A 12,990-nucleotide genomic window follows, 5' to 3' on the forward strand; every position below is an offset into this window, starting at 1 on the left:
ACTGGTCCGACACAGTACGTCCCTGGATCCTAAATTATGAATGTAAGAAAAACATCAGAATGACGTAATTATATTGGGGGAGGTTAATATTGGCAGGATCTGATCAAATTACACCTATGTTGCAAACCAATTATCCCTTCATGGAAATTGATGGCAATAACTTCTTTCTGCAGGATAATATACCGTGGCATACCACAAACATGGTTCAAGAATGGCTTGAGATATTGACTTGCCCTCCAAATCTATGTTCAATTGAACATCAAGGGTGTGGGGGGGTACTCGGGTCATAATGTTATGGCTGACTGGAGTAGCAGATGGGTCTTATTTGCGGTCAGACTCCGCCCAGGGGCATGTATTTGGCTCTTCACTCACGTGCAGCAGCTTTGATACGAGACGTTGTTTGTCTGCTCCACGTCTGGCAGCGGTCCTGACACTTATCAGGCCTGAAACAACCAAAACGAGCCAGCAGTGCTGTGCATTCATCCCCACTGCGGTTCTGACCAAGTCAGACTCTCACGAACACTTTAGTATTACGCCACTGCAGCTGTCGCGAAGATATCATCTGATTCGGATTGATTACAAACCTCTTAGCAAGAAAGTCTTTCAGAGGCTGACCACAAACTCAAAAAAATGTTAACCCCAAAATAAGGCTTCGCTGCATTTTTGCTGTTTTTTTTTTTTTATGTGGTGCAATGCGGTGCTTTGCCGTCTTGATCTCCACACACAACCGGACAGCCACCCAGTCCTGACACAAACACACACACTCACACACAGAAAAAAGTGCCACAAGTCATCAGTCCCGACACAGTCATGCCGAGATGCACAAAGGCACTCTCTCCTGCCGCCGCTGACTTACGGCTCACTGGAGAGGAGAAAAGCCAATAAATCTTCCCCCATCCCTCTGTCCACAGGACACTCACTCAAACTAATACCTGTCTGGGCCAACGAGCGCCTCCTCTGCGGCAGGGAAAGCAGGTAAAGATTTCAACATTCAGTGTCAACAAAACAAGACGTTCCTTTCACATCAATAGTGAAAAATTATAAATGAAGCACTTATGGAAATGAAACCACCTGTTTTTTTCTGAATCAATAAAAAAAATCATTTGTCGCTTCAAAGACTTGCGATAAACTATAAAGCCCCCAATCAGACCCAAGACAGCTTCTAGCCAGAGGGACTGATGGGACATTTCCCTCACTGGGCAGGGCCGTGTCCAACGGGAGAGTGAGGTCTGGTTTGGCCTCTCTCTTATGGAGGAAGCATGCGTCGTATCTGACTCCTCCATCTGCTGCAGATAGCACAAAGAGGGGCTTGTGTGCCTCTGGACACCACTGCAGTCCCCCCCTAACGTCCCCCTTTCTTAAATCCACAGATGTTCAGAGTGCCATCCTAGACTTTGCCCTCTTCTTTTTTTCCTCAAGTCTGGGTAAGGAGGCGTGTAGGGTTATAATACTACTAGCTGCTGGATTTCATCACAGTTAAGGGTGCTGTTATACATGTGATTGCAAATTGTAAAATACTGGTCACAAAACTACAACCCACATGCCAGACATGGTATGTTCTCTAACAAAAATGTGACAAGATGACAATATATAATGAAAATGTATTAAATAGAACAGTGAAGAAGGTAATCGAAATAACCCTTGACCTTCGACTTCAGACTTACTGTCCTCTTTCGCCAGCAAGAGCATCAATTTCATCGAAGAACACAATGCTTGGAGCAACCGCCCTGGCCTTCCTGAAAACCTGAAAAAAAGAGAGAATCTATAATGCATATGGATGAAAAATTTCAGGAAAAAACAAAATAATTCATTTTCGAGGCAGTGCATCATGCCAGATCAATGCAAATCTGCTTTCCAATCACCTAGTTGTTCCCTGCAAAGTGGTCCACACACAGTATTTAGCCAAGATTCCACACCACTGGGAGAAAAAATATCAGTTCATATGGAACTGGACTGTACTCCTGCAAAGAATTTCAAACAAGCATCCAAGGTGTTTACGTTACCAGGGAAATAAACACAGGAAGTTGTGTCTGTGTTGGTGATTTTACATGGGAGTTCCAAATATAGGAATTCTGTTGAGGGAACTTCCCTGAAATGACATTCCCTGAACAGGGAGATGGGATCGGGGGGAGTACTGTTTATGTACACTGTGGAATGGAACGCAGCTAAAGTGCTTGATCCTATAATGAAACATTCATCACAGGATGATCACGCCCCATCCACAGAAGGAATATGGTTGATGAATATGATGATGATGATGATGTACATCTCAACTAAACACCTTTGTGAGATTTTGGTTGCACTACATGAATGAAATGCATTGGAAGAATTATTCCATTAATTTAATTTATTTAAACCATCCTTATAGAAGAAAGCGCAAAAAAATGAATGGGACAGGACAGAGATGACATACCTCCTGAACTGCCCTCTCTGACTCCCCTACATATTTGCTCAGCAATTCTGGGCCCTGAAAAGGAGAAAAGTTGCATTATGTCATGGCACTGCTCGTAAAAATCGGCTCCAGAGCGCTGAGCGCATCCGCCAGAATCATATCCAGGGGTTTTGGGGCCAAAACTCTGATTACTGTAACCAGAAAATGAATCAGCCAGCCCGAGAGACCTTGCTAAATAAATAACATGTTCTCTTCCAATTCAGTGTTAATCGACTCTCGTTAGCTTTATTAACAACAGAGTTACCTGCTGGCACAGATCATGTAAGCTTACCTCAACAGGAAGGAAGGAAGAAGGGGGGGGGGGGGGGGGGCAAAAAAATTAAAAACAAACCACCAAACAGGCCACACCGAGGCACATCTGAGCCGCAGCCAAGAATCTCAGAGATTAAAGGCAGGTTCTTTAAGAAAAGAGAGCGAGAGAGGAGGGTGGGGGGTGGAGGGGGCAGAGGACAAAGAAGGAGACAGGATCGCTACTCAACACCCTCCCTCCCTTAGAGGCAGATAAACATGCACTCTGCAGTCAAATGCACTTCCTGCCCAATCTCGCACTCACAGACACACACACACACACACACCACCTTGCAGCTCACACGAAAACAACTCTTAAATTACAGCCCTTTTGTCTCCTGCTGGGGCTTAGAGATTTACTCATTAATCTTCATACCTGTGGTGTGGCAAGGCCAGTTCTATGGCTTTGCAACCAGACACACACACACACGCACACACACACACTTGCATAGTCTCACACACACTGTAATAATTTGCTGTGTTTGCAGCACCTGACCACCGCAAACAAATATGGTTTTAATAAAAGATGTCATGCTAATATGGGAATGTCGAGACAGTTTCAATTATCTACAGATCGCAGGTATTACACAATAGAAAACTACCCAGCATCCCCTACATCTAAACACACCCCAAAAAGTAACTCTGTCAACAAAAGGCCACTCAGTCCGTCGAGATGAGCCGCTATGCGTCCAAAACCTGGTGACAGCTATCAAAATAATCTACAACCCAATGTATCCGGCAATAATCAATCTCTATCAGCAAGACCATCAGGACGCCGTGGGGGGGCGGACGGACGTCTAGGCAAAGCCCTGTCGGGAAGAGGAGGGTGGGTGATGAATGAAGAGGACAAACACGAGGTCACGGAGGTCAAGTGAGACCTGAAGACCTGAATCTTCGTTGGCGCCGCCTAAAGGGAGCAAGACCCCCCAAATAACACTTCCTCAACAATGACCTGGTTACCCAGAGATAACCACAGAAATATTTGGTGATGGTTTGCCAGTGAATGGTCTTTAAAAATGAACAAATCTATTGTGAGGCATAAACAGAGGGGCAGACTTTCAAACGACCACAGTGCTACACATCAGCAAATGAAAAATAAAGACTAAGATATATATATATACAGTGGGTACAGAAAGTATTCAGACCCCCTCAAATTTGTCACTCTTTGTAATATTGCAGCCATTTGCTAAAATCTTTTTCCTTATTAATGTATACACAGAACCCAATTTTGACAGAAAAACATTTTTGCAGATTTATTAACAAATTAAACAAATTTAAATATCACATGGTCCTAAATATTCAGACTCTTTGCTCAGTATTTAGTAGAAGCACCCTTTTGATCTAAAACAGCCATGAGTCTTTTGGAGAAAGGTGGGGTTTGGGGGTCCTCTGCCACTCCACCTTGCAGATCCTCTCCAGTTCTGGTAGGTTGGAATGTAAGCGTTGGTGGCCATTTTTACATCTCTCCAGAGATGCTCAATCGGGGTTCAAGTCAGAGTTGTTGTTGTTTTAGCTGTGTACTCATGGTCTTGTTGGAGGTAAACCTTCGGCCCAGTCTGAGGTCCTGAGCATTCTGGAGGAGGTTTTCATTCATGAAATCCCTGTAATTGGCCACATTCATATTTCCCTTGATTGCAACCAATCTTCCTGTCCCTGTAGCTTCAAAACACCTCCACAGCATGAGGCTGCCACCAACATGCTTCACTGTTGGGTCTGTATTGGACAGGTGATGAGCAAAGCCTGGTTTTCCCCACACATACCGCTTAGAATGAAGGCCAAAAAGTTCTATCATGGTCTCATCAGACCATAGAATCGTATTTCTCACAATCTTGGGAGTCCTGTGTGCACTGCGTGCTGTGCTGCTGTGTATCACAAGTGACAATCACTAGACTTTCCTTCAATGTGGGCTTTCATGTCTGTTGTACTGAGGAGAGGCTTCAGTCAAGGCACTCAATCATAAAGCCTTGACTGGTGGAGGGCTGCAGTGATTGTTGACTTTCTACAACTTTCTCCCATCTCCTAGGTGCATCGCTGGAGCTCAGCCACATTGATCTTTGAATTCTTCTTTACCTCTCTCACCAAGGCTCTTCTGCCCCAGTTTAGCCAGACGGCCAGTTCTAGGAGGGGTTTTGGTCATCCCAAACGTCTTCCATTTAAGGATTGGCCACTGTGCTCTTAGGAAACTTAAGTGCAGCAGGTTTTTGCAACATTGGCCAGATCCGTGCCTTCTGGCAGATCCTTGATTCTCACTGATTCTCATTTGGTCTGACATGCATTGTGAGCTGTTAGGTCTTATATAGACAAGTCCAATCAGTATAATCAAACACAGCTAGACTCAAATGAAGGTGTAGAACCATCACAAGCATGATCAGAAGAAATGGACAGCATCGGAGTTAAATATATGAGTGTCACAGAAGGGTCTGAATACTTAGGACCATGTGATATTTCAGTTTTTCTTTTTTAATAAATCTGCAAAAGTCTAATCAATTCTGTGTTTTTCTGTCAATGTGGGGTGCTGTGGGTGCATTAATGAGAAAAAAAATAACTTGAATGATTTTAGCAAAAGGCTGCAATATTACAAAGAGTACAAAATGTTTATACCCATTTATATACCCACTGTATATCACTGGTAGTACAGAAACATCTCTGTAATTTTAAACATTATAGTCATTTTGATATCATGATTAATGAGTGCTGATGCATGTACAGAAGGGCATCAAACTTGCTGAAATGTGTAACAAATTGAAGACATAAACAATAATGTCTCTCTGTGTGCTAATTCTGTCCCCAATTAGGACCTGACATGTTTTAACTTCTCTAGAACTTCATAAGGGCTGCGGCAACACACCTTGATAGCGAGAAAGTTGAGTCCACTCTCATTGGCCAAAGCCTTGGCAATCATTGTTTTTGAACAGCCTGGCGGTCCATAGAGCAAAACTCCTTTTGGTGGCTGGATGCCCATTCGGGAAAAGGCTTCAGGATGCCGGAGGGGCCACTCTACAGCCTGCTTCAGTTTCAGCTTCACCTCCTCCATTCCCCCAATGTCAGACCAGCAAACCTGTGAGAAAGAGATGGGATGAATAACACAGCATTACACGCTCGAGGAATGTTAACAATTGGTCAAGTGTTACAGGACCTGCAAAACAGGAAAGTATGGGTAGGTAAGCCAGTGGTTCACAACGTGGAGTCCATGGCCCTCCTTTCATCTGTGCTGAGGTTAGCAAAATTCGATTTTTAAATATTTAAAAAAATCCAACGGATCTAACAGGATTATCAAAATATGGTAATCCCCAGGGCAGTGGTGGCCTAGCAGTTAAGGAAGCGGCCCCCGTAATCAGAAGTTTGCCGGTTCGAATCCCAATCCGCCAAGGTGCCACTGAGCAAAGCACCGTCCCCACACACTGCTCCCCGGCCGCCTGTCATGGCTGCCCACTGCTCACTAAGGGTGATGGGTTAAATGCAGAGGACACATTTCACTGTCTGCACCGTGTGCTGTGCTGCTGTATATCACAATGACAATCACTTCACTTTATTTCCATACAGACTCTACATAGTCTAGAGTGTAAAACAAATAGAATAAGAAAATGAACTCAAACAGTTTTTTTGCAAATAAATGTTTCAAATAAATAATTTTATTCTTTTAATGCATGTATGTAGAAAATAATTGAAGTCGGAATTGTGTGGAACTATAACTTTAATAAATAAACACCATATATGCATATTCTGCTGAAGTGTAGATGCGACAGTGCTCCAGAAGAAGCAGATCTCTACCTGTCACGCTGACGAATAGAACCTTCCCATGACCGGCCTGGACGGGACTGAGTCACCTCTAGCACTAATGCCGTCGTTGATTTCTCAAGAGCAACTCCTTCACTAACACATCCCAGGCCACCAGTGCCGTCTCCGGGGAGCTAAGCACCTAATGGAAACCTGGCACCCGGCCACATACTGTAAATACCCTGCACTGAACATTTTACAGGCAGGATCAGTAATGCATGCTGGCCTTCCGGCTTGCCGGCACACCCCCCCCCCTCCTCAACCAAACGGCCTTTCCTACAGCCCTACCAAAGCAGCACTGCTGGATCATAATTCATTCAGCCTGGTGAGGGCCGCCTCAGCCAGCCAGGTAGATGTGCAAGGGTATGATGTGTGAGTGTGTGAAGGCCTCATGGGACGTGCATAATCTGCAGTGCGTGGTGCCGAAAAAATGAAATGAATGCACTGCTGTGACAGACTGTGTCTGATGCCCAATTAAAAGGCTCTGGCTGAGTCACACCTTGCCAGTTATTATCTTTTACTGTTGTTCTCTTCAGTTTACGAGGGGCCTTTCGCAGCGCGGGCTTTGATGAGGGTGGTGGAACGGAGGTCACCCAGCCACTCGGGGAGGAAGAAAACGGGTGAAGAAAAAGGAAAAGGAGGTTGGAGCTCCAGCTGCCAGATCAAAATATTAAAGTTCCGGTCTCAGTGGCGTGCTCCGGCTCCGGCTTCACTGGAAGTTTTTTATATAAAATGGATTAGAAACAAATGTTTGCACTCATGTGGATATAATCAAGTCGGCCTTTGCGGCCAGCCCCTTCAGCTGTGCTGGGGTAACTGAAGCCTTCTTTTGTTTCCAGGAACCCAGCCGCAAGAGCCGATCCTCTCGGGGTGAGCTAAGTGCAGCGCAGGAAACCGGGGCCTGCGCTGGCGAGGGCCATCATCGCGGGCCTAACCTGTTTCCAATTAGCGGAGGGGAATGATGCGAGCTCCTTCCTGTCGGTTATGTCTCGCACATGCAATCTCCAAAACATCCTGGAGTCGAAGCGATACGCGCCGCCTCCCACCCCCCAAAAAACACTCCGACCTCCTGTCCACTAAGTGCGTGATTCATCATTTTGGAGTCAGAGGGATTGGGACCATTCATAGACCAATTTATCTGCATCCTCTGTGTAACCAGCTAGTATGTGGTCAAAAAGTCTAAAACTTAGTGCTCAGCACGTGCCACATTTATATTTAATTATCATAGCGCTGTTACCCTTTCATAAGTTCCTTCCTGGACAAATGAAAAACAGCTTTTACATAAGACGACATAAAAAAAAAAAAATTCTATTCTTCTGTTGACACCTGTAGGTGTTTGTCCTCTAATGTTTTCTTCCTGTTGTTCCTCCCCAGGGTCACGTATTGTTCCACTGACTTGAATGAAAACTGAAGACCGGCAGTAACAGGAAAAAAAAGAAATCATCAACATTACTTAATATGTTTATCGTGTTTATTGTTCCGGATTACGCCGTACCTTTGGGACGTCAACGGCCACCTCTCTCATGGCGCTTGGTTTGACCTGTGACATGGCCAGCTGGAGATCAGACAGGGTGACTGTCACCAAATCCATCATTTCTTTATCAGACAGTCGGGGAGAGCTGGCTAGAACTCGTCTCAGTGCGTTCAGTCCTGAAAATAGGAACAAACACAATAATTCATCAGAAATATTTAAAGTAAAAAAAAAAAAAACGACACAGTGGAACTATCAAGTTCTAGAATCAACCTTCCCTTTAGTTAATGTTCTCAGGACGAGAAGCATGAAACATTGGCGTTAAACCCTGCTTATTATGTCCTGTTTAAGGCTCATGCTAGCGCAAGTTCTAATGACACACATGTTGAGAATGTTCATCCACCTCAATAATTAACTCTGAGAAAGACCAGGACACGCATCCACCGCCGTGAAGAAAAGACTACCTAGGAATCACCCTGCTGGAGGCATCTGCTGAATAAACATTAAAAAAAGCAGCAGCATGGCGAGACAACTGCGTGTTGTTCTGCAGGTCAATATCGCACGCAAGGCAAGCTGTGCCTCGAAGACACTATTGATGTTCACGGCAGCTCTGTGGTTATTCCATTACAATGGTAACCAGAGGATGGAAATAATCAAGTGCTTGTGCTGTGACAATCTGGGCTTCCGTTACAGGTATTTTATACTCGATACCACTCATTGTTGTCAGTAATGACACATCCACAATGCAACAAAAGTCCCTAACAATGACAATAACTACTGCATTATATTTACCTGGAATGAAATTGCAAGCAAAAATAAACGAAATCACTATAAGATCACAATAAAATCTGTATCATCACAAAATAAATCAAGTGAATAAAATGGAACCAATAACCTTGAACGACCCAAAGTTCTCTTTTTTCCCCCAAAAAAAACAAGTCCAAAAGGTTGCATATTTGAATGTTAACCCATAAAAACCCTGCTCAAGGCACGTTCAACTCTGGAAAAGTCATGAAGGAACCAAGTGACTGATAAAGTCTATGATGAGTTACATCAAACACAAAACCTCTGTGTGTACATTCCAACATGGGTCTGCAGCATTGAGGCTCCTTGTTGAGGCACAGCCTCATTCATTGTTCAGCTGCCATGCTGAACCCAAAAACACTTCAGTCGCTCAATCAAGAGTGCCGAGGAGATCAGGCCACTCAGGAAAAGGCTCAGGTCCCATGCAATACACTTTCTTTCACAGACACACACAAACACAGCCCAGAGGCTTCCATCTCCTGGCCGTGGCTGCTGCAGACGGCGAGGAGGGGGATTTAAGATCAGACAGGACTGCATCCTGTTTATATTTTCCAGAATCCGTCAGACGGAGACTCTCCGGAGCACAATGGGAGCGACAGCCAAAGCGTGCAAGGTCAGCCTGTTCCAGCCTCGACCTGAATGCCGCCTCCATCAGTCCCCCCCGCCATCCCCACCCTCGCCACTGCGCCGGCCCAGGCCGGATGAGACGGCCATCTCTCTTGAATTAATGCTCTCGCAGCTGCACAAAAACACCGAGGCCTCCCTCCATGATGGTTCTCTCCTCGGAGCAGACAATATCATATTAATGAACACAAGTATGACACAATATTGTTAAGCTATAGCTATAAAATGTTAGACATGGAAAAAGTGGGAGGAAAAAAGAAATCAATAACAGGGGAAACTAAAAGGGAACAGCTAATAAGGCTAACCTAGAATGCAAAGACGAATAACAATGATCCCAACATCCCAGTAATTTACCATAACACTATCGTAACTTTGTTCCACCTGTAAGCTCTGTTTGTCTCCTTTTGAAGAAATAGTCTGATTCCTTGAACATGATAGCCAGTAAACGTTATTCCCATTAGCACTCTGTAGCATTAACAATTCTAGCAGCAGCTGTTATTAAATAGGAAGGCCAAATCTCAAGAAACTCAGTCCTTCCTCACGTGATAAAACAGCTAAACATCCCTAATGCTAATGCTAATCAGTAGCATGGATGAGTGTGCTGTTTTTTGGTAACAATGCGTGAAATTTTTTTTTTTTTATAGTTTACACAAACACAATAAGCTCACTGACTTTCCTCTACATTCCACATTTTCTGGAGAAGGGCAGCAGGTTTTGTGGTACAACATGTTATTACTTGGCAGCATCTTTACCACATCCTCCACGTCTGAGATGAAGAAAACCTCATAGTGATGCCAACTCAACATGCCTGTCAGTAAGTGGCTCTTTTCTTTCATGTTGGCTCAGGACCAAACATGGATGGAATTAAGGAATAATTTTCAACTCCTCTGCATTAATTCCCGTGTTTTCCATGTTTATTTGTTTAACTCATTTTAAACATTTGTAGAATGGAGATGAAAACTCATCTTTCAGGAAAGCTACTTCTTTCAAAAGCACAATAGGTTCAGCAAAGAACACATCCGACACACTGTTTAGCAAGACAACGCAACACAACAGAGCTTAATTTGAACCTTATGTGGACTTCTTTTTTCTTTCCTTCTTTCTTTTTTGATGGACTTTCCTGAATGTTTTGAATTCACCCGTGATCTGGAGGTGATTGGGACCAAGGGCCCCAATTCCAAGAAGAGACATTTGCAAAACATCACACCAGGCCAGCAGATGAGCCTCAGAGAGCAGAAAGCAGCGTGCCGTTCCTTTTTCATCCGGGACAGATCATTTAAAAAAAAAAAGCAAAACCAAGGGAGAGAGAGAACGAAAGAGGAAGAAAAAGAGTGGAATAAAAAAAAAAAAAAAACAGGAAATTCAGAGGCATACATGGTAACAATTATGCATATCTGAAATAGCAGAGCGCGAGAGGCTACTCTGATGCTCAAATAAATGCGTAGACGCTGTTTACACACCATCTTAAACACATTTCATGGGTTGTCACTGGCAATCCTCAAAAAGGGACACGGTCACGATCTGATTAATGATGTGGTTGTAATTGCGTTGGGGGCCTTTGTTCAAAAAGGCGAGATTTTATTTTTTTTTCCGTCTGATGCCGACGCAGAATTGTATTACTGCACTGGGAATAGCCAAAGAAAAACTAAAAAACAGCCGAGAAACAGTTGCTCTTTCAAGACGGGCTTCCTACATTCCCAGATTTGCCATGTGTTGAAAATCTTGAGAGAAGAAAAACACTGCGCAGCCAAGAGCGCTTGACAGGACGGCCGCAACAGACAAGTTGCTGATGTCCCCAAATGAGTTGTGAAATAGTTTTGGCATTGCTCCCAAAAAAAAAAAAAAAAAAAAAAAAGTAGAAATAAAAAAAGGAAAACAGGAAGATTTTCATTATTCCGCAGGGCTTCCGGAATACTCTTTACACCTGTATTTACAAAACCCAACAGCTGTTCCCGAGCTGAAGCGGCAAAATAATACGTGCCCTTAGTAACACAGCGCGGGCCGCCATTAGGTGAAGGCAAGGACAGAGGTTAGAAAGTACGTGGGGAACATTTCCGGATTTTATAAACACAGCACCCAAATAAACTTCACATACTGATCCGGCAATATTTATGTGGCCCGGCCTGAAATTCCGCAAGTGTCTTTAAAAGGACAGGAGGGTAGGGAAAAGCGCTTTATATGGAAGGCTGCCTCTGTAAACACCATCCAGCATCCAGTCCTGTTTATCTCATTCATGTCTCTGCAGCAGAATTTATGTCAAACATAATACTGCTAGCGCTTTTCCCCCTTTCTTCTTTTTTTTTTGGTTCTCCCCCCCTCCCCTACATCTTCAAGCATACTTATTCACTGTAGCAGTGCATATTCCAGCAAGAACAGCATTTTCTTTCCCACAGTTTTGTAAGGGCTATTGGTTTTGCAAAAATTAACAAAGACACAGTGTAAAAATAGACAACCACCAACCATCTTCTGTAGCTGCTTATACAGACAAAAAAGAAACAGCAAAAAAAATAAATAAAAAAAACAAGCAACATCTGTACAAATCACAGCAAATAATGAATATTAAACGTTATTTGACAGCACTTACGTACAAGACATGTTCAGCTGCTCGTGTATGTGCGCCTGTGTGAGTCCTTATGTGTAGCCCTGAGTGCACACCTGTGCTGTGCAAGATTTCTCCATGTAAGTGGTTAATAGTGTTTGTGCCACAGCCCCACCCACCCCAGGACATGAAGCCAACATGTAAGAGGACCAGGTAAGGCCCATCCAGATACCTCAACAGGGCATGAGACCCCATGCCCTGTTTGGAGGGGTATGGAGCTGACAACCCTCTCCCAAACCACAGTTGGTGTCAGCTTGGTCCCTCTCAAAAATCCTCAATGTCTAAGTGCAATTAAAATTTAGAAGTGGGTACTGGCACCACAGGAAAGTCTGAACGAACAGACTGCCCTCTGGATGCCATTCAGTGTGCCCACCGCCAAGGTCCTATATGTATATATATTGATAAGGTCAGTAATGAAAGGACGATAGGATCAGGGGCAAGGTACTCCATCCAGGCCAGGACCGCAGCCCCCGCACTGAAACCCTCAGGAAGCCCACCCCCAGGGAACCCCCAGATGGCCCTAGCCCATACGCCCCCGTACACCCTCGACAATGACCAAAGCGTGACGAAACCACGACCCCCACACCAACTATGTGATGGAGTTGATCTAAGGAATCCAGAGAGATTGACCTGATGTGGCAGCAGAGGCAGCATCAAGACTTATATAGTCCAGCAAATGATCTCTACACTGTTTGATTTTCAGATTATTTTTCCAGTTTGAATCCTGAACCGCCAAGGTGCCGCTAAAAGCAGAGGACACATTTCGTTGTGTGCACTGTGTGCTGTGCCTCAGTGTTTCACAATAACAATTACTTCACTTTCACTAAATTAATTCATCTTCAATTTCTTGTTCACACTGCACAGTACATGAGCAGTCCACAAAGTGGAATTTGTTTGTTCCTGAAAGGGTTACAAGAAACCAGATCCAGACTTCAGAGCATGTTTTGAGGCTGGCAGAAGCTCCACCTGAAACAT

At 44.1% G+C, this 12,990-nt stretch overlaps 1 protein-coding gene and 1 long non-coding RNA gene across 2 annotated transcripts in view; one reads left to right on the forward strand and one right to left on the reverse strand.

Annotated features, from left to right (window-relative positions):
* LOC114783299 (ATPase family protein 2 homolog) overlaps window positions 1-12,990 on the reverse strand; it is a 69,963-nt gene that overhangs the window by 45,373 nt on the left and 11,600 nt on the right. The window contains exons 10-13 of the mRNA XM_028968721.1: window positions 8,013-8,167; window positions 5,589-5,798; window positions 2,414-2,467; window positions 1,665-1,744 (exon numbers count right to left, since the gene is read on the reverse strand). Coding sequence (XP_028824554.1) covers window positions 1,665-1,744; window positions 2,414-2,467; window positions 5,589-5,798; window positions 8,013-8,167 — 499 coding nt within the window. The remainder of the gene's footprint in view (window positions 1-1,664; window positions 1,745-2,413; window positions 2,468-5,588; window positions 5,799-8,012; window positions 8,168-12,990) is intronic.
* On the forward strand, window positions 6,948-7,936 carry LOC114783309 (uncharacterized). Its single transcript, XR_003748468.1, has 3 exons — window positions 6,948-7,158; window positions 7,357-7,387; window positions 7,892-7,936. It is a non-coding gene; the product is annotated as an uncharacterized LOC114783309 (long non-coding RNA).

The sequence above is a fragment of the Denticeps clupeoides genome, unplaced genomic scaffold (assembly GCF_900700375.1).
Source record: "Denticeps clupeoides unplaced genomic scaffold, fDenClu1.1, whole genome shotgun sequence".
NCBI lineage: Eukaryota > Metazoa > Chordata > Actinopteri > Clupeiformes > Denticipitidae > Denticeps > Denticeps clupeoides.